The 25,684-nt window shown below is 42.8% G+C and overlaps 2 protein-coding genes across 6 annotated transcripts in view; one reads left to right on the forward strand and one right to left on the reverse strand.

The window, feature by feature from the left end:
• Nucleotides 1–25,684, forward strand: part of LOC110493150 (voltage-dependent calcium channel subunit alpha-2/delta-4) — a 96,872-nt gene that overhangs the window by 33,400 nt on the left and 37,788 nt on the right. For 2 of the 3 annotated variants that reach the window (XM_021567396.3, XM_036952286.2), the window contains exons 15-24: nucleotides 7,364–7,450; nucleotides 8,007–8,078; nucleotides 8,202–8,263; nucleotides 8,370–8,437; nucleotides 8,525–8,570; nucleotides 8,805–8,902; nucleotides 9,145–9,238; nucleotides 9,402–9,494; nucleotides 9,718–9,860; nucleotides 10,691–10,762. In XM_021567396.3, the coding sequence (XP_021423071.3) occupies nucleotides 7,364–7,450; nucleotides 8,007–8,078; nucleotides 8,202–8,263; nucleotides 8,370–8,437; nucleotides 8,525–8,570; nucleotides 8,805–8,902; nucleotides 9,145–9,238; nucleotides 9,402–9,494; nucleotides 9,718–9,860; nucleotides 10,691–10,762 (835 nt within the window). Of the gene's footprint in view, nucleotides 1–7,363; nucleotides 7,451–8,006; nucleotides 8,079–8,201; nucleotides 8,264–8,369; nucleotides 8,438–8,524; nucleotides 8,571–8,804; nucleotides 8,903–9,019; nucleotides 9,239–9,401; nucleotides 9,495–9,717; nucleotides 9,861–10,690; nucleotides 10,763–25,684 lie in introns of all 3 variants that reach the window. The other variant, XR_016487562.1, reaches the window with a different exon arrangement.
• On the reverse strand, nucleotides 11,109–25,401 carry LOC110493151 (leucine-rich repeat and transmembrane domain-containing protein 2). Of its 3 annotated transcripts, XM_090204086.1 has the most exons (4): nucleotides 24,808–25,401; nucleotides 14,162–14,283; nucleotides 13,254–13,925; nucleotides 11,109–13,077 (listed from the first exon to the last, which is right to left on the reverse strand). In XM_090204086.1, exons 2-4 carry the CDS (start codon nucleotides 14,196–14,198, stop codon nucleotides 12,557–12,559), a joined length of 1,230 nt encoding a protein of 409 aa, XP_090060212.1. In that variant the 5' UTR covers nucleotides 14,199–14,283; nucleotides 24,808–25,401; the 3' UTR covers nucleotides 11,109–12,556. The 3 variants fall into 3 exon arrangements, with proteins under 3 accessions (XP_090060212.1, XP_090060216.1, XP_090060201.1); XM_090204090.1 differs by lacking the exon at nucleotides 24,808–25,401 and having other exon boundaries at nucleotides 14,162–14,374; XM_090204075.1 differs by lacking the exons at nucleotides 14,162–14,283; nucleotides 24,808–25,401 and having other exon boundaries at nucleotides 13,254–14,159.

Consider the following 25,684-nt stretch of genomic DNA (forward strand, 5'->3'; position numbering starts at 1 on the left):
TGAGTTTCAGAGATTGTCAGAATATGAATGTAGTCTGTTACTAGCAAGTTTTTGATTTTATGAACCTTGTTTCTTAAGCTATATATGTTAACTCGGGCTATTTCTTAGCACTTTTCTGGGATGCTTAATTGTTTTCATTGCTTTACTGGGAAGATTAGCAGAAGTAGACATGCACATGTTATTGATGTTAGTGCAGGGTGAGCTGCACAAAGCGGACTGATTACTGCATACAATAGCTGTAGGATCAGCAGAGGTATTCAGGGCAGTTAGAGGGACATACATTAGACTACTTACATTGTGTTTTCCAACACCTCTGGGATAATGTACATTTACTGAAGCATTATGACAACTGAGCCATCGTGACAGGGAATGACAACTCAGCGACACAATGGTAGGGATTAACTGAGCTGGGTTTGGGTCACTGTAGCAGAGGATGATGATTAAAAGAGTCATAATGATACTTGGAGGGACGTGGAACTGTAGCTTTTATGCAGGAACCAAGTTCATAGATGCACCTACAATTCTAGGGTGGCAGGTTGCCTAGCGGTTAAGAGCGTTGGGCCACTAACCAAAAGAATTGCTGATTCAAATCCCCAAGCTGACTAGGTGAAAAATCTGTTGATGTGTCCTTGAGCAAGGCACTTAACCTTAGTTGCTCTGGATAAGAGTGACTTCTGAATGTTAATTCTAGGCTCATAGAGAAGCCCTGCAGTGGCTCTGTTAAATGCACCTTGTCTCGGGTTGAGCTGGACTGGGTGATTACCCAACAAGATCTCATAATTTGACGTATTATAGATAAATATATATTTTTGACACATTCATTCTGCATGGTTACAGGGTTAATTTCGCATGTTTAGAGGGTTAAAACAGAAACAACTCAAATGGTTAAGTTTAGGTATTAATTCCGAGTGGTTAAGGTTATAGATTAACCACAAAGCAAGACGCAAACACGCCTGGGAGGGATGATGCTCTGGTAGTGGATGTTGTTGCAAATAAACACATATCTTTCTATCGCCATGAGCTCCAGAGTCATCTAAGAGCTCAAAAACACAATAACCATAAAAACAAAATTTGCCTTGTACCACCCGAACTAGCAATGAGGAATCGGCCCAGAAGCGTCCCTCTTCCGGGGAGCCGGGAACTGATTGAACCAGGGAACGGGTGTCGGACTCGGCCCAGAATCAAAATGAATGACTGCCCAGAATCGGCCCAAGTGCATCGGGCCATTTCCGTCTACTGGAATTCAGACGACTTTGCCGGCATCTTACCAGAATCCCCCCAGAAGTGGCCCGATGTAAATTTCAATAAATGTATACAAAATTACCCGATTTAGTCATTTTATATATTATTATACATTTCATACATACAAATTATACCCATCCACAAAAAAACATTTTGTGTCAGAGGAAGCACTATACACCTGATGACCATGTCAGCGTGCATGGGCCTGGCCCGCTACAGGAGTTGCTACAGCGCTACAGCGCTATGGGACAAGGACAAGGACAAGGACATCCCCTAACTCAGACGACACTGGGCCAATGCTGCGTCGGCTCATGGGTCTCCCGGGCGGGTGCGGCCGGGAGCATATGTAACAACCAGCATAAGTAACAACCAGCATATGTAACAACGCAGTTGTATGTAACAACGCACTGCGATGCAGTGTCTTAGACCGCTAAGCCACTCGGGAGGCTCCATCCAGAAAGTTTGTAATGCTTATCAATTGCCTTGCACAATGTATCAAAATACTTAAATACTACACAGGACTTCATTTAAATGTTAATTGTATTTTTTGATCAATAAATTATGAAATGTTAATTATATAAAACAGCCCATGTAATCATTTGCCTGGGAGTAGCCCCATTGGTCCGAGCCCCAAGTAATACACTTGGGCCAGATAACTTTCACCGGAATCGTCCCAAACTCAATCCCCGCATCCTAGCCATAAGTAATACTGACAAAGGCGGCCCAGACTCGGGGCCACATGACGTCGGCCGAGTCTGACTCTCAGCCGAGTGCCCCCCGACTCTCAGCCGGAATCGGCCCAGATCCACTGTTACTAGCTGGGAGCCCCCAAAAATCATAGTACGTTGGAACAGAAGAGCGTACAAACAGGTAATGCTGTAATAATGCTGTAATAATGCTGTAATAAAGCCAACATATTAAGGTGTAGGACGGCTGCCAGAAGCACTCTTTAAGTCTCATCAATCCAATGAGTAGGCAGCTGTTTATCGCCCGAGTGAGGAGAAGTAGAATGAAAAGAATCAGAAAGAAAAAGGTTTTCCCTTCAACGATGTGCCAGAAAAGAAAAGATGTAGAAAGAGTATGCAGTACTGTTGAGCGTTGTTGAAGTGTCTCCAGTCCTCAGACTCAGCAGATGTATCTTCTACGACTTACTCCATGTATGCAGCCCTTTGGTGGGAGGTCATTCAACAGTGATTGATGAACTAAAACACATTCAACCACAATTCTTATCAATCCATGTCTGCTCAAAGGAAATGTTCAGCTCAGCCTGGTCCCAGATCGGTCCGTGCTCTTCCCAGCTCCATCAATCATCATGGTCAATGGACCTGCTCAAACCGTCCAAACAGTTCAACCTCACAACAATCTCAGGGCTTTATTTTCAGCTGGCGCTAAGCCAGTGCAAGAGTCAAACGCACGCTCCTTGGCAATTTCCTCTGGCGCTGGGCTATTTCCGATCACTTGTGCCAGGATTGGTAATTGACCTGTCTTGTAGGAGCTCTCTTGCGCTGAGGTGGGAGGAGTGGCAATATCTGATGTGTGTCGCTATGAAACGTGCACCAAATTACCAATGTCAGGTTGTGCTGGTGAACCAACCAATACCTGGTCTTAGCGGTTACATGACTGGTTATGGCATAGATTTTGACAGAGGAAGCACAGCCTATCCAGACATGATACACACTGCCCATATGTGCATGGAACAATAGAGATGTGCTTTCTGTACCCATTAAGCTTGTATTTAGAAACATCAAAAATGTTTTTTCCCCAATTAGTTTTAATTGATTCAAAACCAAGCACAGCCTCCCCTCCTGTTTTAGTCCTGCCCAATGCATTCGCCAAGTAGTCAAGTCTATCGATAAAGGGTCCGCTTTCAAACGAATCTCAATCGACCAAGCTGTGTTAGACATTTGGGAGCATCAGAGATGTGTGCGAACATCCCCTTTAAATCTGAAGGCTTACATTATTTAAGCCAGCTTCCTGTCATTATTTTGGATGTACATACAACCACTCATGTAGGCTACATGTCCATATGCTCATCATGGAACGAGCGATGAGCTGATGCATGTGACCCTATTTAGAAACATTTAAGTTATTTTCCTGTAACAGTTGCTTGTTTCCCCTTTCATGTGATCAAAAAAAACAAAACAAGCTTTCAGTAGGCTACCCTTACCCTATTATAATGAAAGCTGTTTCAACAGCAATGCGTTGGGTGTATTTCTTGTCCTGGCCATGCATTAGCAAAGGAGCCTAACCATGAAAGGTTTCTAAATTAGGCTTTTGCCTTCGTGCTTTTGCATTATTCACAATTCACATAGGCCTACCTGCAGTGCGCACTATATTTGGCTTGTATCCATCCCCATTTAGCTTGTATCCATCCCCATTTGGCTTGTATCCATCCCCATTTCCAAAGAGCGCCTCTTGTCAGGTTACAAAGATGCACTCCACCAAACACATTTCAATTATTCAGTCATTTAATGCCATATCAACGGTAGGCCTAGGATATTTCTTGCTTATTGAGAACGTGCCTCGCACGGACAATACCATTTATGGGAACCTGGACTTTTTTATTTGAGGAGCAGTGCAGTGCTTCGACATGCCTATACTCATTGGAGCAAATTTCAACTATGTTGACTGTCAACACTCCAAACATATTGAGCAAACACTGGAAGTATTTTATATTTATATATTGTTATTACTCGTTACTGTAACCTATGCTATTTAATAAACCGTAGTATAATAAACTGTAGTATGATGGACTCAATGAGAATATTCCCTGCCCCCAGCTGAATTGGAGTTGATGACAATGAAAATTCCGTCAATAACCTACCGAACTTGAGACAACAGAATGCATTATTAAGCCATGAAACGCATTGATTGGTCAGTGAGTGGCCAAACCCTCACATACCTCCAATAAATGTTTTCATCAAAACCCAGCCCTTTCGCGCCACCGCCAGGTATTGAGCGCATAATTCCCGCTGTGAAAAGAGCAAAAATATTTCTGACACCCCCAGACCTATAGTGCTACTGCCAGTACTAAGATTTGCCTTTGTGTTAGGTTTGTTAAAATAGAACCCTCCGTGTTCAAGTCGCAGGTTTTGTAAAGAATCACTGATTGGTTGTTGATCAGAACATTAATAATTCCATTACATGGTTAAAAAGTGTCTTGTGACAGCCTCATGCTCAACACCTAGAGTGTCACAGTGCAGGGTCGCATTCATTATTGCACACCACACACAGTACAATCACAAAAGTTAATTCAACTCTTATGGGGTCAAATTTAAAGACGCACTATGCAGAAATCTCTCCACCATTTCCTGATTGCCTGCTCCATCCTCCAAATTTCATTTTATGTGACAAAAAAAGCAAGTATAGTGTAGAGACTCATTATACCACCTAAACTGCTGTGAAATATATTTTTAATCGCAAAACATATTGTATTTTCAGCTGTTTGAAGCTGGTGTACAAAACCCAAAAGTAAAAGACACAAAACTAAACTTAAGAACGGGAAGCATAGAAATAGCGCACATAGAACATGTATACTGCTTCTTAGACTTGCTTTCAATGAGGAGGACAGATCTATAAAACACATGTAAATTTGGTCAGGTCACCCAAAAAGTTTCATACAGTTAATTTGAAGTATTCAGACCCCTTGACATTTACACATTTTGTTACATCACAGCCTTATTCTAAAATGTTTTACATTATTTTACACACAATACCCCATAAAAACAGTTTTTTAGAAATGTTTGCAATTTTTTTTTCAAAAAATGAAATATCACATTTACGTAAGAATACACATTAATGGCACCTTTGGCAGTGATTACAGCCTTGAGTCTTCTTGGGTATTACACTACAAGCTTGGCACATCTATATTTGGGAGTTTCTCCCGTTCCTCTATGCAGATACTCTCAAGCTCTGTCAGGTTGGAAGGGGAGCGTCGCTGCACAGCTATTTGCATTGTCTTTGCTGTGTAATTAGGGTTGTTCTCCTGTGCTCTCGTGCTCTGGAGCAGGTTTTCATCAAAGATATCTCTGTACTTTGCTCCTTGTATCTCTCCCTCGATCTTGATCCTGATCCCGGTCCCTGCCGCTGAAAAACATCCCCACACTATGATGCTGCCACTTCCATGCTTCATGTAGGTATGGTGCCAGGTTTCCTCCAGATGTGACGCTTCGCATTCAGGCCAAAGAGTTCAAACTTGGTTTCATCAGAACAGAGAATCTTGTTTCCCATGGTCTGAGAGTCCTTTAGGTGCCTTTTGTCAAACTTCAAGAGGGCTGTCATGTGCTTTTTTACAGAGGAGTGGCTTCTGTCTTACCACTCTACCCTCAAGGCCTGATTGGTGGAGTGCTGCGGAGATGGTTGTCCTTCTGGAAGTTTTTCTCTTCTCCACAGAGGAACTCTGGAGCTCTGTCAGAGTTACCATCAGGTTTTTGGTCACCTTGGTCACCTCCCTGACCAAGGTCCTTCTCCCCTTCTCAGCTCTAGGAAGAGTCTTGGTGGTTCCACACTTCTTCCATTTAAGAATGATGGAGGCCACTGTGTTCTTGGGGATCTTCAATGCTGCAGAATTTTTATGGCACCCTTCCACAGATCTGTTCCTCGACACAATCCTGTCTCGGAGCTCTACAGACAATTCCTTTGACCTCATGGCATGGTATTTGCTCTGACATGCACTGTCAACTGTGGGACTTTTTATAGTCCTTTCCAAATCATGTCCAATGAATTGAATTTATCACATGTGGACTCCAATCAAGTTGTTAAAACATCTTAAGGATGATCAGTGGAAACAGGATGCACCTGAGCTCAATTTCAAGTCTTATAGCATAGGGTCTGAATATTTAAGTAAATAAGGTATTTCTGTTTCATTATGGGGTATTATGTGTAGATTGATGAAGGGAAAAAACAGTTGAATCCATTTTAAAATAAGTCTGTAACGTAACAAAATGTGGAAAAGTCAAGGGTCTGAATACTTTTCGAATGCACTGTATTGCAGCTTTAGCACTATTTTGGGGTTTATATGGTCCCACCCATATTTTGTGTTAAAATTCCTCAGGTCATGGTGTTGATATTTTTGGAGATTAAACAACACTAAATTGAGTAAATATCCAACTTTCAAAGTTGTTTAAATTTCACTCCAATTGCCATTTTACTAGTTTAGGTGGTGTTTTTAATCAACTCCCTTCCACTTGACTATTTTCTATGTTGTTTTGAATTAACAATCAACTACAGCAGAGTACATTTCTTTACTTAATTTGAGTTGTAAGGGTGTAAAGCCTTACCTCTATATTTCTTAATATTTCTGGTGGTTTGCAATGTGATATCCAATCTCTGTTGGAAGCCAAATTGCAGGAGATATCCAGCAGGTTCAAATCAACCTGCAACAGAGCATGCTGAGAAATATGACAATGAGGCCACTCCCACATCTTTGGTTAACTCCATAGATGCAACTCCCTGTCTCTGGTCACTCTACATGGAGTTAAAAGTACTGCATCCCAATGAACTCCAGCTATCAACACCAGGGAGCGTATCACTCTCTCGGGGGTTAAAATAACTCCCAGTAGAGTCAATTTAACCCTAATTCATTTAACACTGATTTCAACTATCCGTGATTTAGGTCTCTGCTCAGCTTTACAGATTCCACGACAGAAATGTAAAAGTAATTTCCGTTTGAGCTGACATATGGAGCGTTTACCGTGAATGTTGTCTCCACTAAAGCAAGAACATTGCCTTTTCAATTTCAATCATGCTTAAAAGCTGAACTTCCATGATGCGGATTGAATAGAGCCCTTACTGTGTAGAAAATTGTTTTGCAACAGGTAATGAAAACAAGCCTTTCTTATTTTTCAGCTTCAGCTTGTCCCTCCCAGGCAACAATGAGATGTGATTCTGGGTGGCAAGGTTAAGTGGTCAATAACATGCCTACTTGTTTCATTTGGAGCCGGTGGATTCAGGATACCATGTCACAGAGATGCCCATTAAACACATTTGGCCTAAGTGATTCTCTCATCTTACAGAACACACACACACCTGCAGACAGCTGTACATACAGACACACATCTGTCCTCTTCTTGATCTTTTCCCCCATATTGTCTTCCTCATCTTCTCCTCTCCTGTCCCACAGTATAAAGATGGTAAGAAGCTGAAGCCCAAGCCCAACTACAACAGTGTGGACCTGGCTGAGGTGGAGTGGGAGGACATAGATGAGACAGTGAGTAATAGCAGTAATAATAATACATAGATCTTCTATAGCGCTTTTCTAAAAACCCAAAGATGCTTTAGAATAAACGAAAACGACAAATGAGTGAGGCTGGGTATAAAACAGGAAGGAAATACGGAATACACATGTACAGGGGCGGGCTTAGCGATTTGGGTGACTGTTTAAAAATTCCGTTAATGGGAATTTTCCCAGGGATATTACCTGCAATGATCATCGAAAATATTTATTCTATGTACAATTTTACTTTCAGGTTATTTTTAACTATAGCCTCTATAAAGTTGTTCTTAACACATTTGCATTAAAAATCAGTCAGTGGGGTCGTTTCATTTGAAACCTCTGAAACATAGCAAGGTTCGCCCTTGCACATATACTGTACATACTATATCACATTATTCACTGACAACACAATTAATATTGTCAATACAGTAGAACACCTGTACCTAATTCTAGGTATGAATGTATTGTTCTGGGCTTTAACTGTGCTGGTAAGGCAAGTGAACACAACTTCAACAGAGATTGTGTTCATTAATGTGTCTGTTCTTTCCAGCTAAGGACAGCCATGGTGAAAGGGGAGACAGGCACTCTGTCCTTAAATGTGAGCGCATCAGTGGACAAAGCGGTAAGTGAGACCTCGTTTGTGGGGAGATTAAACGTGGCTCAGTAGTTTATGTAAAAAACGATTCAATAATGTTGATTGTAACAACTGTCTCACAACGCATTTCAAATGTTTTATTTACAACAGAAAAGGCCTATGTTCTTAACAAATGACTATTTCTACACAACCATCAACGACACCCCATTCAGGTAAATGTGATACTAGGTTAGTGAGTATGGAATGTTGGCCTATTAGATTGAATAAAGTCATTGAACATCTCCCTCCACATTGTACCTTATGTATTTCCCTCCACAGTTTTGGTATGGTGCTGACCAGGGGTCACGGACAGCTGATGTTCATGGGGACGGTCTCTGTGGAAGAGGGTAAGTGCCATTGGCCACTCTCTCTGCCACTCATCTACTGCAGAACAATCTGGTTTATTGACTGGTTTTCATCCAATCTCCTCTCAGGCCTGCATGACCTGACGTCCCCTGATCTATCCATAGCCGCTGAGTGGTAAGCATAGATAAATAAATGAAAATTGGACAATAATATTATATATTACAGAATGTTGGAGTGTAACGCTTAAATAATTGAATTGTAATAATCTAAATCAATGGGTATTGAACTCTAATACTCTAAATGATAGAGTATTGGACTGTAATACTTCATTGGCCTTTAATGGCCCTTGGACTTAATAGAGTGAAAACCCCTCATCCATTCAGGGCGTACTGTATCCTTTCTGTTCAGGACATACTGTGAGACAGACATTGACCCTCACCACCGCAAATACTCTCAGCTCCAGGCTGTCATTCGCTACCTGCAGGGGAAGGAGCCTGACCTGGAGTGTGAGTACTGTCTCTACAACCTGCTCCATCCTCCAAAGACAACCATTTATTCAACGCTAACCCCAATTCGAATGTTACCCGAACCCTAAATCCAAACCTTTTTTTGTGGATCCACAGGAAGACTAGCGGTTGAGAGGGCATCGGCCAATGGGGATAATAAAGACTATTATTAAGACAAATAAATAATTATGATATCAGGCAGATGTCCGGTTTGATGTTGACTGAGTGTCTGTGACTTCCAGGTGACGATGTGCTGCTGCAGCAGACCCTGTTTGATGCTGTGGTGACAGCCCCCTTAGAAGCCTACTGGCAGGCAATAATGCTCAATGCATCTGGGTAAGACTACAAAATTATTATTTTCACAAATGTCATTTAATGTTAGCTAGTGCTTGTTTGTGTGTGTGTTGTGTGTTTGCGTGTGAGCATGAGTATGTGCAAATGTGTGCGCATGTGTGTTCAAGTGCATTAAAGACCCATCTGTGTATTTGTGTATGTTCAGGACGGAGGCGGGTGTGGAGACAGCCTTCCTGGGAACTCGCTCTGGCATCATCCGGCTGACCAGATACACCGGCATGGAGACCAGGGTCGCCAAGTGAGTCAAACAACCTACATTAGCCCTACATTATATTATACGTTCACTATGTCCTTTGAGCACAGAAGTATTCATTGGCACCAAATTAAAGAAACAGGAAGGCACTACCTGAACTTGCCCAATAAGAAACAATGTTTTTTTTGCGTTGCAAAACGTTTTGCTACATTGTGCACTAATGAATACAAACGAGGAATTTGATCTCTCTTAACTTCCTGCTCCAAAGGAAGTTCCTGACTCCAGCGGATAAGGACAACCTGTTCACCATGGACCACTTCCCCCTGTGGTACCGTCTGGCCATGGAGAACCCTCCCGGAAGATTCCTCTACTACATGCCGGTGGAGGACAACGACAACAAAGACAAGACAGGTACTGTAGGCCTACCATGTGATCCATGGTTGAGTTCAATTCCTAGCCTGGTCACACATCTGTTTGTGCTGTCTTAGCAACACTTGTCGTGACAATGGCCATAGGTGTTGGTAAGCCGACCTGGCACCAGTCTAGTGAATTCTGTCTTCTACCCAGTCAATTTAGGAATTGAGTGGAATCACTATTGAGAAATGTCATAATCAAACCCAAACTGGCAGGAATTTTAGCTTAATTGACCCTAACTCTAATATACAGACATACAATAAGTCAGAGGTTAACTTGCGTACCACAGGCCCACAGGCTCTTGCATAAGTAAATTCAAGACTATGCCTCTACTGCCATTCATTCTCATTAGACTGGTTTGAATTTCTCCCTGACCAAAATGGCTGCCATTTCCCACCCCTTCTGGAACTTCAAGGGTTTATGACATAGTCCCTCTAGTGATTTAATAGAATCTCTATGGTTCCCCTCCCAACTTCCCCTGATAGGATATGAACATGTCATAAGCCGTGTAAAAACATTTTTAAAAGAATTGCAGGAAATTAACTGTAAAACTGCTAAATGTTCTCTCAGCCTCATGGAAAAATGGTAGAATAGCAGGAAATTAGCTTTAAAAATGCAAAATGTACAGCCTCAATGCAAAATGTGTAGAATAGCATGATTTTAACTGTAAAACGCCACATTTTTCTATTTGCCCCATGGCAAAATGTGTACAATTGTAGGAAGCTAGCTGGGTTGGAGGGGGGTTTCTCAGACCTGGGGGGTCCGCGAAACTGCAATATGCCACTGCAGAGGTGGTGTGAGACTGATGGTTGATTCTGTTGTGACAGGGGCGTCGAAGTATGTCATAGCTGTCACAGCTGTGACTGTATCATCGGGAGGCAAGACAGCCATGGCTGGAGGTAAGCTTCTGCTGTCTTTTACTCTCTCTGAAATGTCTGGCTCCTTTTCACAACTGCTGGAGGCGTTGATGCATCTTGTGGCTTCTATGTGTACTGGAGTGTTCAATACACATAGAAGTGTTCATACTGGAAGTAGTAGTCTCTGGGGTGCTACTGCTAAATGTTTGACACACATTCTTTTGTGGAGAGGGAAGCACTCCATTTGTCTTGTCCCCAAAAGACCATGGTTACTGTTGAGTGTGTGTTCCTGTGACAACTGTGATGTTTTTCACATCTTCAAAGGCTTTTTTTCAAGTCCTGTCTCATAAATATAGCTAGAATGAAAAATTCAGCCAGGAATAAATTGTGACGGGCAGCATAGATAAATAAATGCTTTATTTTCATCGGCGTGATGAACAGAATATCACATTTCTCACTTCGTCTTCTGGAGCAAACCTGAAGAGCAGATACTGAATGTGCTTAAAGGCCCCTACACACTTTACGTAAACTATGCAAACACAGCGATGGAGCGTTGTTTTCTACGTAGTTCTATGTTCTTTTGTGTGGATCAAATTTTGGAAGGGACTGTATACGACGCGCCGTTGCTCTGTTTGCATAGGGTGTGTGTGGCCCTTAAAGCTGTGGCCCTTAAAGCTGTGGCCCTTAAAGCTGGAATCCGTAGCGGTGAAACTGCTACTTCCAAAACAAAAACGTTACTTCAAACAACCACACAGTTTTTCCCCCCCCCTCAGACATCATTGCACATGCGATAGAACAGTAGAGTACGTATTACCATTTTATTTTACCATGATGCTGGATGCTCCTCTACTCCATTTCCTGAACAAAACAAAAACAATAACACCTGGGTTTTACCTTACGCAGATTTCAGCTTTAACATAGAGACAAAAATAAGGGTTAACTAAATAAGGAGATAGTTGTATATATATACACACCTGTTTTAGGGCAGTGTTGATGATCTCTTTGACAGTTCTAAATGGTTGAATGGAAATAGCTGGCAACTAGATTCCTTTTGTAATGAATATGGCTGCTATCCATGGAACTGATTCTCTTCAGCTGCTGTTATCATAACATCCTCTAGAGGTCAGTAGCGTGCTGTTGTATTGTATGGCTTTGGAACATTGAAAGCAGGCTACCTCTGCATAGATATGATTTGGAATATTAAATTAAGCAACTACACATGAGCACAGATCTAATACACAAGAAAGACTGCTTTAACATTAATTTCTCAGTACATTCATTTCAACAATTTTTTGGTTTTCTCTCATCCAACTAATTGAGCGACAACCACTACTGGGATTGTTTACCTGGGCTTATTGTAGCGAAACATTCGGAGCAGTTACAACACAGGGATATTGGACAGGGATATTCAACATGTTGACTTAATCTATGATCTGTTGACATGTTTTGCTTCAAACACAAATAACTTTGACAACGGTGGGATCAAAGAATAATAACAATTCCAAAGACAATTTCGAGGAACGTCTCTTTAACCAAGGTGCAGAGGTGCCAAAATCATGAACACACAGTTGGAGAGCTGACTAAAGAGTCACAGGGCAGAACAAACCACAGAGCATCCACACGTCTTGAAGCAAAGCAGGATTCCAGTTTTTACTCTATACGATCACCTGTATGATCATGTCTGTATGACTCCACCACCAGCAATGTGCAGCAGGGATATTCTTTCTCAGCTCCGTACATTCCCTCACCTAGAATGCCCTAACAGAGGAGTACGACATGCAGTTCAGTCCACTGAATGCTTGTAACAGGAGTTTCAGCCAGTCAGAAAAACAATGGTCAAAAGCCCGTTATTCTGTATCCGTGGACTATCGGGCTGGACTCCTTTAGCTCTGGCTCATCTGGTGACGTTGGGGAGGACATACAGGCTCCGTCCTCAGCATCTGTCTCCCCCCCTCCCTCCCCCGCCATCAGCGGCTGCCCTCTGTTCTTCAGCTCCCTCTGGTACTTGGCCATGAGAGAGGCGTAGATACAGCCGTAGGTGGCCGCCACCACCATCAACACGCACACCACGCCGCACACACACGCCGCCACGATCTGAGTCCCCCAGGCCCTGCGCACGCTAACGGGCCGGTAGCGCTGGCGCACACATTCTTCTTGGTTAACCTGGGGCCCGTTCATGGGTCCGTTAATCCGACCGACGCAGGGTGGGCTTCCTCCTCTGGGCCCGTTGTAGCCAGGGACACTGTCCTGGTTGTCCAGCTGCAGGCAGTAGTTGAACATCTCTATGGGGATGCTGCGGATGTCCTGCCCCCTCAGCTCTTTGGGGAGGTTGCACTTCACAGCATCCACCTGCCCATCTGAGACACAGAGAGTCATGCAGTGGATCATTAACACAATCAATAGCTAATCAATCTCATTTACATACTTGATACAGTATCAGACTAGTACATGACATGGAACGAAGGCGAAATGACTTGGCTGTACTTGAAACATTGTAACCTTAAAGCCTTTCAATACACAACATAGCACTCACGTCTGTACAGCATCCACTCCATCCAGTGCTTGAAGTCCCTCAGGTTGCAGTCACACTCCCATGGGTTCCCTGCCAGTTGGAGGCTCAACAGGCTGCCCAGGGGCTGGAAGGTGGCTCTGTCCAAGCTCTGCAGCTTGTTTCCAGCCAGAGACAGCCAGGCCAGGCCCTGGAGCTCGTCCAGCAGGCCCATGGGCAGAACAACCAGGCCGTTCAGCGACAAGTCCAGCCCTTTCAGTGTCCACAGACCCTGGAACAGCTCTCGGCTCAGCCCCCAGCAACTCCTGTTACTCTGTGTCACCTCCGTCTGGTTACTGGGGTCAAGAGAGGTAGGAAGGGGGCAGTCACCCAGATTGTTACCAGAGAGGTTGAGCCACTGGAGGCTACTGAGTCCAGAGAATGCCCCTGGCTGCAGGCTGAAGAGGTGGTTGTCGGAGAGGTCCAGGAGCTCCAGAGCGCTGAGGTTGAACAGGTCCCTGTCGCCTAGGGAGGAGAGGTTGTTGTGGGGCAGGCGGAGGGTGCGGGTGTCCTGGGGCAGCAGGGGCAGGACGGTGGTTAGGGAGAGCAGAGCTAGGCCTGTACAGTCTGTGCCATTGCTTTTGCAGATGCACAAGGTGGGACAACCGCTAGCCGCCTCTAGCAGACCGAGCAGTACCAGCAGTAGACTGGGCAGGGCTGCATAGACTCGGGAGGGAGGAGAGGAGAGATTTAAAAGGAGAGAAATTGAATTACACATTTCAATGACATGACCAGTGCAAGATTTTCGCCAAATGTCTGAGTAATCTAAGTCAACCCCCAGAATTCGTTGGATGCCAAGTCAAATCTACGTACAGGAAATTGTGAAATCAATTTAAAAGACGAGTAACTAAACACTTCTGCCTGTCAATTAGCCCCCTGCGGTAGTCACTCACCCAGGCTCTCCGGGTGGGTCCTGTCAAGGGGCTGCATGTCTGCTCTGCCCACTCTGGTGCCACCATAGACTGGCACTGGCAGTAGGTGTCGTCCTTGTGCCACCCACCAGCTATGCAGAACCCTGGTAAATGAAAAACAGTAAGAAAGACTGAAAAAAACGAAAGAGAGCGGGAGAATGAGAACGAGAGAAAAGGAGTCATCAGATGAGCAATACACATTGCGTATTTGGATGTGTAGGAGAGAGATTGTTGGCAGTTGAACTCTCTTCTTATATAATAATGAATATGATAATATGCCACATGTACAGATTAGGAAGGACAACAATCTCTTCCATCTGATTTGGAACAACATCATTCTATACTTCACCCTCTTATCCCTCTGACTGTTGAAGACTTTGTTTCCCTTTTTATCACTTTTGATTCCATTTTACTTCTCTGGTATTTCAAGCGGGGGGGGGGGGGGGGGGGTTCAGTCAAAAAAGAGCTTGATACTAAGGAAATGCAAATACTGTACGGAGATGAAGTCAAAGTTAACTTTCTACTGAACACAGACAACCCTCATCTTTCACCTGCAGACAATCACACAGGAGAGAGAGAGAGAGAGAGAAAGAGAGAAATGTGTCCTAAATTTCATGATTAGAGAGAAATGATGTAGCTCCATCATGCGTGCCTCTGCTGCCACTTAGTAGAACCAGTTTAGAGGAGCCTCAAGGTCCTTCTTTTGTCATCCCTCCACAAAGGCTCTCCTCCTCTTCCTTTCCTCTTACATTCTCATACGCTGTACTCTCACTAGGGTTATACAACATGATTTCCTGTATTCAACTGTAGGTAGAGTTGGGAGGCATTGAGGGCACTTACAGTATTGTTTGGTTTTGTGAAGTTTGACGCCTGAGTATTGGGTGTGCTTGGTTATATCTTCGTGTCTCAGTATTGGGTGTGCTTGGTTGTATTTCTCAGAATTGGGTGCATTTGGTTCTGTTTCTCAATTTTCAGTAGGAAGTGTAGTTGCTTCTGTTCCTCAAATTTTGATATGAAGTGTTCTTGCTTCTGTTTCCCAGTTTTAGGTGCACTTGGTTATATTAGCGTATCTTCGTTGGGTGTTTTGCTGTTTGACATGTGAGGTGTGCGCATCGCACATCGCACATCGTGTCCTGTTTAATCAGAGCATGATGAGTACATCTGATCTGGAGTCAGATGAACCACAGCGTTCTGTCACTGACTGGAGCTGTCACCAGTGCAGCAACACCACACTCAAAAAAAAAATGCTGTGTTAAAAACTATTTGGGTTCGTTGGTAACCCGGCGCTAGTAAATATTGGACAGAACACATTCAGTGTTCTGTTGGGTTGAGTGTATACTCAGTTCACTTTGAGGCTTACCCAAACATGGGTTAATTTAACCATTAGTTGGGCATTTTGTCCTCTCAGACTGGTTTGACCTAGCAGCTGGGTCATTTTTTTACATAATCCTTTGGTTATTTTCAGGAGGTGTGGAGTATTCAGGGTGTGGCTATCAGCTAGATCTAATTGGCCACCAGTGAGAGTAAATGACATTCCTGTTCATCATGTTAAGTTTATATAAGGCAAATAAGGAACTCAAACACTTCTATAAGCTTTATTGAAACTACAAACATGTCAATGTTCAACTTTGCCGTGTATTAATTATACAACAAAACAGATGAACAGGAATGACTTTTACTCTTATGGATGACTAAAAACAACTATCTGAAAGCCACACCCATACTAAGCCATGCCTCCAATCATTCGATCTGACCCAGTGAGTCATATCTCAATAACCCATCACCAATAAACCCTTACCCAGCATCAATAACACAGCGGTTTTTAAAGAAAAAAACCCTGACTAAGTGACCCAATGAACCAAACAACCCAGCATTGTTTGAGTGCAGCTTAACCATTCTTAAGAAGATGAGGTAATCCTCATTCCTCGATTAGTGCTGGGGCCTTGAGAAGATTACCCTGACCTCTCTGCCAGAGGTCCAGCATCAAGGAGGTGATAGCAGATGGAGATGAAATGGGAAGATCTGATAAAAGGTGTTTTGAGCGCTTTCATCAGAGACCTGGCCGCGTGGTGCCAGGACAACAACCTCTCCCTCAACGTGATCAACACAAAAGGAGATGATTGTGGCCTACAGCAAACGGAAGACCGAGCACGCCCCCATTCTCACCGACGGGCTGCAGTGGAGCAGGTTGAAGGCTTCAAGTTCCTTGGTGTGCACATCACCCAACTTTCATAGTCCAAACACACTAAGACAGTCATGGAGAGGGCACAACAAAGCCTATTCCCCCTCAGGAGACTCAAAAGGTTCTACAGCTGCACCATTGAGAGCATCAATGGTTGACTGGTTGCATCACCTGGTATCACCTGGTTGACTGGTTGCACCACCTGGTATGGAAACTGCTCAGCCTCCGACTGCAAGGCACTACAGAGGGTAGTGCGTATGGCCCAGTACATCACTGGGGCCAAGCTTCCTGCCATCCAGGACCTCTATACCAGGCGGTGTCAGAGGAAGGCCCTAAAAATGGTCAAAGACTCCAGCCACCCTAGTCATAGACTGTTCTCTCCTCTACCACACAGCAAGAGGTACCAGAGCACCAAGTCTAAGTCCAAAAGGCTTCATAGCAGCTTCTACCCCCAGATTAGCCTGAACAGCTAATCAAAGGGCTTCCCAGACCCCTCTTTTAAGCTGCTGCTACTCTCTGTTTATTATCTATGCATAGTCACTTTAACTCTACCTACATGTACATATTACCTCGTCTAACCGGTGCCCCCGCACATTGACTCTGTACCGGTACTTCCTGTATTTAGCCTCGCTATTGTTATTTTACTGCTGCCCTTTAATAATTTTTTATTATTTTTTACTTAACACTTTTTTTTCTTAACTTCTTAATAAAGCATTGTTGGTTAAGGGCTTGTAAGTAAGCATTTCACTGTAGGGTCTACACCTGTGACAAATCAAATTTGAAATATGCAGACAGACAGATTAAAAGTACATTTACATTGTAATACTTTTGACAGCCAACTTTCTAACTCCGCTCATAACTTTTGGATTTCATAGCATTCCCAGAAGGCATGGATATTTGAGTCAATGTTAGTTTTACACTTAAGACATGACCCTGCCATTGTGCTGTAGAATTTGTCAAGTTTGCCTCTTGTGTAATACATTCTATACATTAGTTTATACTGGATTAAGCATACATTTTCATTAGTTACGTTGCAACATTCCCTCCATCTTGTGCCAATGTCACTTATTGTAAAATTTTGGTTCTGATAGTTTATATTTTTTTCAAAGAGATTGTCAGTTGGACAGCCTCTCTGCAAGGTTTTGTATATCTCACCTATCATATGAATATCCTTTGCTGACTCAAATAGTATTCCCTCAAGATTGCTCTGATGTATTCTGATTTCAATTACTGTAAAATCGTGTACTGTGACCAAAATTGGGACTTAGCCTTAAATGGGATTTCAATTCATAACCTCTTAGTTGCAAGCAAACTGAAATGTCCTGCTTACAGTGCAGCTACATCACCAAATATGTGAGTGTGAAAGAGATATGGCCACAGACTTATTGGCAATAATGTATTTCGGCACTTCGCTAAAAGCTGCACAGAATCAAGTAAATAATGGTCTCGTAATCACCATCAACGTAACAACAATTTAAAACTAGCAGTGCTCAAAGACACTTGATGTAGAGCATAAATTAATGCTTTGAACTTCCAACCGGGCGGTTGGGAGTGCATCGACGTGTCTGCAGTGCCACCAGGTTCATACCAATTGCTTGGAACATACAGTACCAGTCAAAACTTTGGACACACCTACAGTACTCATTCCAGGGTTTTTCTTTATTTTTACTATTTTTGACATTGTAGAATAATAGTAAAGACATCAAAACTATGAAATAGCACACATGGAATCATGTAGTAGCCAAATAAATATAAATTTTAGATTCTTCAAAGTAGCCTTGATGTCAGCTTGGCACACTCTTGGCATTCTCTCAACCAGCTTCACCTAGAATGCTTTTCCAACAGTCTTGAATGTGTTCCCACATGTGCTGAGCACTTGTTGCCTGATTTTCCTTCACTTTGTGGTCCAACGCATCCCAAACCATCACAATTGGGTTGAGGTTGGGTGATTGTAGAGGCCAGGTCATCTGATGCAGCACTCCATCACTCTCCTTCTTGGTCAAATAGCCCTTACACAGCCTGGAGGTGTGTTGGGTCATTGTCCTGTTGAAAAGCAAAGGATATTCCCACGAAGCGCAAACCAGATGGGATGGGGTATCAATGCAGAATGCTGTGGTAGCCATGCTGGTTATGTGTGCCTTGAATTCTAAAGAAATCATTAACAGTGTCACAAGCAAAGCACCCCCACACCATCACACCTCCATGCTTCACGGTGTGAACCACACATGCGAAGATCATCCATTCACCTATCTGCGTCTCACAAAGACATGGCAGGCTGAACCAAAAATCTCAAATTTGGACTCATCAGACCAAAGGACAGATTTCCACCAGTCGTGTTTCTTGGCACAAGCAAATTTCTTCTTATTGGTTTTCATTAGTAGTGGTTTATTTGCAGCAATTCGACCACAAAGGCCTTATTCACTCAGTCTCCTCTGAACAGTTGATGTTGAGATGTCTGTTACTTGAACTCTGTGAAGCATTTATATGGGCTACAATTTCTGAAGCTGGTAACTCTAATGAACTTTATCTTCTGCAGCAGAAGTAACTCTGGGTCTTCATTTCCTGTGGCGGTCCTCATGAGAGCCAGCTTCATCATAACGCTTGATGGTTTTTGCGACTGCACTTGAAGAATCTTTCAAGGTTCTTGAAATGTTCCGGATTGACTGACCTTCATGTCTTAAAGTAATGATGGACTTTCATTTCTCTTTGCTTATTTGAGCTTTTCTTGCCATAATATGGACTTGGTATTTTAACAAATAGGTATATCTTTTGTATACTATCCCTAACTTTTCACAACACAACTGATTGGCTCAAATGCGTTAAGGAAAGAAATTCCACAAATCAACTTTTAACAAGGCACACCTGTTAATTGAAATGCATTCCAGGTGACAACCTCATGAAGCTAGTTGAGAGAATGCCAAGAGTGTACAAAGCTGTCACCAAAGCAAAGGGTGGCTACTTTGAATAATCTTAAATATAAAATATATTTTGATTTGTTCAATGCGTTTTTGGTTACTACATGATCCCATATGTGTTATTTCATAGTTTTGATGTCTTCACTACTATTCTACAATGTAGAAAATACTAAAAACAAAGAAAAACCCTTGAATGAGTAGGTGTTCAAACTTTTGACTGGTACTGTATATTGACACAATTAAAACATAATGGTATGGTTAGGTTACACTACAGTGTTGTTACCTGGGGTACAAAAAGTAGATATAATGGGAAAATTTTTCAATTCAATATTTTGAATATATGGTACGATCATCACTGCACTTTTGATAGGTGGGGTAATTAGCACATCTGTGGGTGTGGTCAACTATCTATGTGTTTGTGCCAACTGTCAGTGGAAATGTTGTAGCAGTTTGATGGTCATGCCAATTCAAATGGGGTACCTCCTTTGACGTTATCTGTCCTGCAAATGTGTAAAAGAATTATGCATTTTCCAATAACTTAAAAGGTCCTGAACAGTTATTATGATTCCCTTGTAAAAATAGGCTTTTGAGTGACTATGATATCACTCGTTATAATTTCTCTCTCATGCTAACTGCCACGAATGTTGAAAAGACAGGCTCAGTGGGCGGGGAGCTTATATTCATGAGCTCAACTTGACTGACAGCTCTTTGAGACACCTATGTCAAGAAATGTGGATGCTTTGAGCCGTGAAAAATCAGGTCAAGCAAATTTGGGGATACAGAAAGCAACTCAAACAACGTTGAAATTGCATAAATAGCTAGTTTTCCATCCAATTGGCGACAGATTCTCATGTGAATATTCTATCTGCATGAAGTTTGTGTTTCCACCAACCTGACTTGTTGAGGATAAAAATCATTGTGCGCTGTAGTGCACACAAGATGTACTTTTTCGCTTAAGTTTTCATATACAAAATAAAAATTGAATGTTCAATGGATTTCCATCAAATTGTCAACTTTAGTTGCAAGTGAGGCATGTCAAGTTTTTTATTTTTTTTACCTTTATTTAACTAGGCAAGTCAGTTAAAGAACAAATTCTTATTTTCAATGACGGCCTAGTGGGTTAACTGCCTGTTCAGGGGCAGAACGACAGATTTGTCGTCAGCTCGGGGATTTGAACTTGCAACCTTCCGGTTACTAGTCCAACACTCTAACCACTAGACTACCCTGCCACCCCAAGTTAATTTTTAGGACTTGCCAAAAAGTACACAAGTGCATTGTGATTGGCAGTAAATATACTGTTTATCAAAACACTGATAAAGTATCTTATTACTGTAGAAATTGACTGTATTAAGACCCCAACATCGACCACAAAATTAGCAGCAATAGCTAACAGTGTAGTTTCAAGTTATCGCATGTTGAACTGCATGATTTTACGTGAAAAATCACATGATTTCACACTTAATGTGAAATTTCACATGAAATCATGTGAAAATGTGTTTTTGGAACACTGCGTGTGACATTTCACATGGTAAATCATGTGAAAACGTGTTTTTGGAACACTGCGTGTGACATTTCACATGGTAAATCATGTGAAAATGTGAAATCTGAAAACATATGACGTGGAACATTTCACATCACATGTGACACGTGACCCCAAAACAACCTATAATAAATAGCAAAAGAGTGCCATCTGCACTGCTATTTTAGTTATCAGTTTTTTTGACTCATAATTTATTTAATTAACTTATTTCAGCAATTTGAGGGTTTTCTGTAAAGCTGTCCAATGATGGTGGGGCATATTATTCTGTTTGCACGTTACTCCTGAATCACAGTGCATTCGGAAAGTATTCAGACCCCTTTACTTTTTCCACATTTGGTTACATTACAGCCTTATTCTAAAATTGATTACATTTTTTCCCCTTTTCAATCTATGCACAATACCCCATAATGACAAAGTGAAAACAGGTTCTTAGACATTTTTGCAAACGTATAATAAAAAAATAATAAACAGACATGCCTTGTTTACATATGTACTCAGTCCCTTTGCTATGAGACTCAAAATTGAGCTCAGGTGCATCCTGTTTCCATTGATCATCCTTCAGACATTTCTACAACTTGATTGGAGTCCACCTGTGGTAAATTCAATTGATTGGACATGATTTGGAAAGGCACACACACCTCTCCGTACTTTGCTCCGTTCATCTTTCTCTCGATCCTGACTAGTCTCCCAGTCTCAGCCACCGAAAAACATCCCCACAGCATGATGCTGCCACCACCCTGCTTCATTGTAGGGATGGTGCCAGGTTTCCTCCAGATGTGACGCCAAGTTAAATCTTGGTTTCATCAGACCAGAGAATCTTGGGTTCTTTTAGTTGCCTTTTGGCAAACACTAAGAGGGCTGTCATGTTCCTTTTACTGAGGAGTGGCTTCCTTCTGACCACTCTACCATAAAGGCCTGAATGGTGTGACAGGTAGCCTAGTGGTTTGAGCGTTTGACTAGTAACCGAAAGGTTGCAATATCGAATCCCTGAGCTGACAAGGTAAAAATCTGTTGTTCTGCCCCTGAACAAGGCAGTTAACCCATTGTTCCTAGGCTGTCATTGAAAATAATAATTTGTTCTTAACTGACTTGCCTAGTTAAATACATTTAAAATTCAAAAAATAATAATTGGTGGAGTGCTGCAGGGATTGTTGTCCTTCTGGTAGGTTCTCCCCTCTCCTCGGTGGAAATCTGGCGCTCTGTCAGAGTAACCTTCGGGTTCTTGGTCACCTCCCTGACCAATGCCCTTCTACCCCGATTGCTCAGTTTGGCCGGGCGGCCAGCTCTAGTAGTCTTGGTGGTTCCAAACTTCTACCTTTTAAGAATGATGGGGGATCTTCAATGCTGCAGAAATGTTTGGGCACCCTTCATCGACACAATCCTGTCTCGGAGCTCTACGGACAATTCTTTTGACCTCATGGCTTAGTTTTTCCTCTGACTTGCATTGCCAACTGTGTGACCTTATATAGACAGGTGTGTGCCTTTCCAAATCCTGTCCAATCAATTGAATTTACCACAGGTGGACTCCCAAGTTGTAGAAACATCTCAAGGATGATCAATGGAAACAGGATGCACCTGAGCTTAATTTCGAGTCTCATAGCAAATGTAAATAAGGTATTTCTGTTTTAGATTTTTTAAAACCTGTTTTTTCTTTGTTATTATAGGGTATTGTGTGTAGATTGATGCAGATTTTAAATGTATTTAAACAATTTTAGAATAAGTCTGTAAAGTAACAAAATGTGGAAAAGTCAAGGGGTCTGAATACTTTCTGAAGGCACACACACACACACACACACACACACACACACACACACACACACACACACACACACACACACACACACACACACACACACACACACACACACACACACACACACACACACACACACACACACACACACACACACACACACACACACTGCCCTAAGCCAAGGACAAGTATAAAAGAAGGAACACTGAGGGGCGGTACATAATTAAATGTATTTAAAATTTTCTGTGGTTATGGTTTTGAACAGAAGGTGCCTCTGGCCACACCCCTGCCATTTACGTATCACGCACACGCACACACACAAACACACAGACTCTCACACTCTCTATCCTACATCAGAGCACTTTTCATTCAGTCCCTCAATCAGCTTTCACTTCCCTACTGGGGTTCTCACTCACTCAATGGATTGTCCTAATTTTGGGGGGGGAAGCATGCACGTCCAGTACAGTAGCGAAGTTGAAGTTATTGAAGCACTTGGGAGTCCTTTCCAGTGGGGGGCTGCCTTTCATTGAATTACAGTACCAGCCACTGAGAGAAGCTTTTGGGGTGGTGGGGGGAGGGGCACAACAACAAAAAGCTAGCATCAATAATTTAGTACAGACTTGCCCACAGAAGGAGGGTAGACAGACGTGTTCGTGTTTGGACACATGGTCATCTGTACAGATGTGTTTAGGTGTGTTGGCACTCTTGCACAATTGACTATTTCTTTAAAAAATGTGTTCAAATTCAAGTTCACAAGTGTATTCGTTTGATTTACAGCTACACGGGACTAAGAAGAAGTAGAAAAACATCTAAACTGACATCGAGATTGTTTACATGAAATGCCCAAAATAATCTTGGTCTAAATGATTCAGAATTCTCATTCATTTGGTTGGAGGCAAGTTATTTTGTTTACTCTGTAATTGATCTCACCTGTGGTAAGTTGCAGGTCTCTACAGGGTACAAAAAGCCATTCAACCAGCTTTAAGAAGAGAAAACATCATATTTTGCTCCATTGCACTCCATTATAAAGTGCAAGGGAGCCAATATATCTGATTTGTGTATGCAAAGGTTCCAGCTCAGGGGTGAGTGCATCACAGTATCACACATTATTTATACCAAGTGTTTAATTACAAGAGATGGTGTTTACGAACTGCGTTTGACAGCTTGTCCCATCAAGTGCACCATCACACAGATCACATCAGATTAGGCCTCCCGTCCGCCTCCCACTTATGTGACTAACGCATTGACGGGTTGTAAATGTGGAGTTATTCCTGCCCCAGATTAGGACCGTGGTCTCAATCCTCCGTGGCAGCAGGGTTTAGACTGCAGCACAGATGCTAGTTATGATTCCAGATGGCTGTCTGGCGGGTGGTGGAACACAGAACACATAGAACAACACATAGTCCCCAGTGTTGAACTCTACATCTACAGTATCGCATGTCCCTTGTTCTAAGTCATTTCTTGTCCTAAGCTGTGTTGTTGTCAGACCGCAAAACCGGCTGTCTCAATGTACTGTACAGCAGTGGTTCTCAAACCTCTCCTCGGGGACACCCAGACGTTTCATAATGTTGTTGTAGCCCTGAACTAGCTCAACCTGAACTCACCTAGTCAAGGCGTTGCTGTGGAATAGTTCAAATACACGGAGCGGCTGGGGTTCCCCAAGGAGAGGTTTGAGAACCACTGCTATGGAGTTTATAAAAGACGGCAAGACAGTGTGAACTCATGCTGTATGGAACATGTCCATTTATGTTATTTATCTTACCAACTTCCTGATACTGGAAGTCTGCATGCAAAGTTGATATACAAGGTTATTCAGCTACGTACTCTGCTGTATACCCGCGGTCTTCTTTCACGTTTTCATAAAGCCCTAAAGTTAGTGGTTCTCATCCCAGTGCACACTACCTGCATTGCAATGATACCTTTACTGCAGCTTGGTCAATGGCAATTCCCCTTGGTTTCATTTTGCTCCCACAAGTTTATGGATTAGTTTACTCTGATAATTGCACTGGAATGAGGGGGGAGAACAGTCAGCCTGTTTTCTGGTAACAACCACGTTCTTATTGCGTACAGACTCGATGCGTTAGCCTAGTAGTTGTAATATTCTCTCACCAGAAGCCTAAAGAAAGAGAAAACCTTCCCAACAACAGATGCTTTTACACACACACACACACACACACACACACACACACACACACACACACACACACACACACAGACACAGCGCAGCGCAGTACTCACCATCTGTTTCAGCCTCCAAAGTGCTATAGCTCTTACAATAATTCTACAAGAAAAGTGCTACAGTAGTGTCTTTTATCCTCCCCGTGTGGGAAAAAATAATATGCTTCATCTGATAATGCTGCTAACTGAGGAGCTTGGGGAAAGGTCCTTTAGCTGCATGTGGTTCGGTTCAGCTGTTTCTCCTGCTTTATGCAGATGTTGGGATCCCAAGGGGAGATGTTCTTGGTCGAGAAACACATGCTCCAGTCTTCTCTTTTGTTTTCTCTCTCTCTCCCTCTGTCTCTCAGAGCAGTGGCTCTCCCTCTCCTCTCCTCTCCTCTCTCCTCTCCTTTCGGGTCCTCTTTCCAACTCTGCTTTTCCTTGTAGTCTGAGTGCACTACTGTCCAGAGGTTCAGTCTAGCTCAGTGTGTATGTGTGTGTGTGTGTGTGTGCGAGAGAGCTAACGCACTGTCGCTCTTGCAGGATACACCACGTCTTTATATGATCCTGGAGGAGAGTGCTGTGCAGTTTCTATGGCATATATATGCGTGCCATGTGGGTGTGTCTGAGTGTTTGTCTGTTTGTGTGTGTGCATGTGTACGTGCGTGTGTGTGTGTATGCATTACGCCTGGTTTGGCCAAAATAGTAAAAAATAGTACAGTGTGTTACAGCTGAATGAAAAAGGAGAGGGAGAGAGATGGGGGGGGGGGGGGGGGGGCGACAGAGAGAGAGGGAGAGAGAGAAAGAGAGAGAGGCAGAGAGGGCGGGTGGAATCAGCTGATATAGCTCAGTACCTCACAGAAGATGAGTGTCTCTATAGGTTCTTGTAAAGGCTGTACCCTGAGCTGTGTCGGGGTCTGTCCCAAAATGCCTACAGTGAAGGTCGTTGTGTGTGTGT

Source organism: Oncorhynchus mykiss, chromosome 2 (assembly GCF_057628025.1).
Source record: "Oncorhynchus mykiss isolate SJ-2025 chromosome 2, ASM5762802v1, whole genome shotgun sequence".
Lineage (NCBI taxonomy): Eukaryota > Metazoa > Chordata > Actinopteri > Salmoniformes > Salmonidae > Oncorhynchus > Oncorhynchus mykiss.

What these genes read in the sequence shown, in the direction of transcription:
- LOC110493151 (XM_090204075.1), bottom strand. Translation starts at nt 13,986, where the DNA reads ATGTGTAATTCAATTTCTCTCCTTTTAAATCTCTCCTCTCCTCCCTCC. An exon ending in GGAGTGGATGCTGTACAGAC is followed by an intron (nt 13,078 to 13,253) that starts GTGAGTGCTATG and finishes TCTGTGTCTCAG; the next exon opens with ATGGGCAGGTGGATGCTGTG.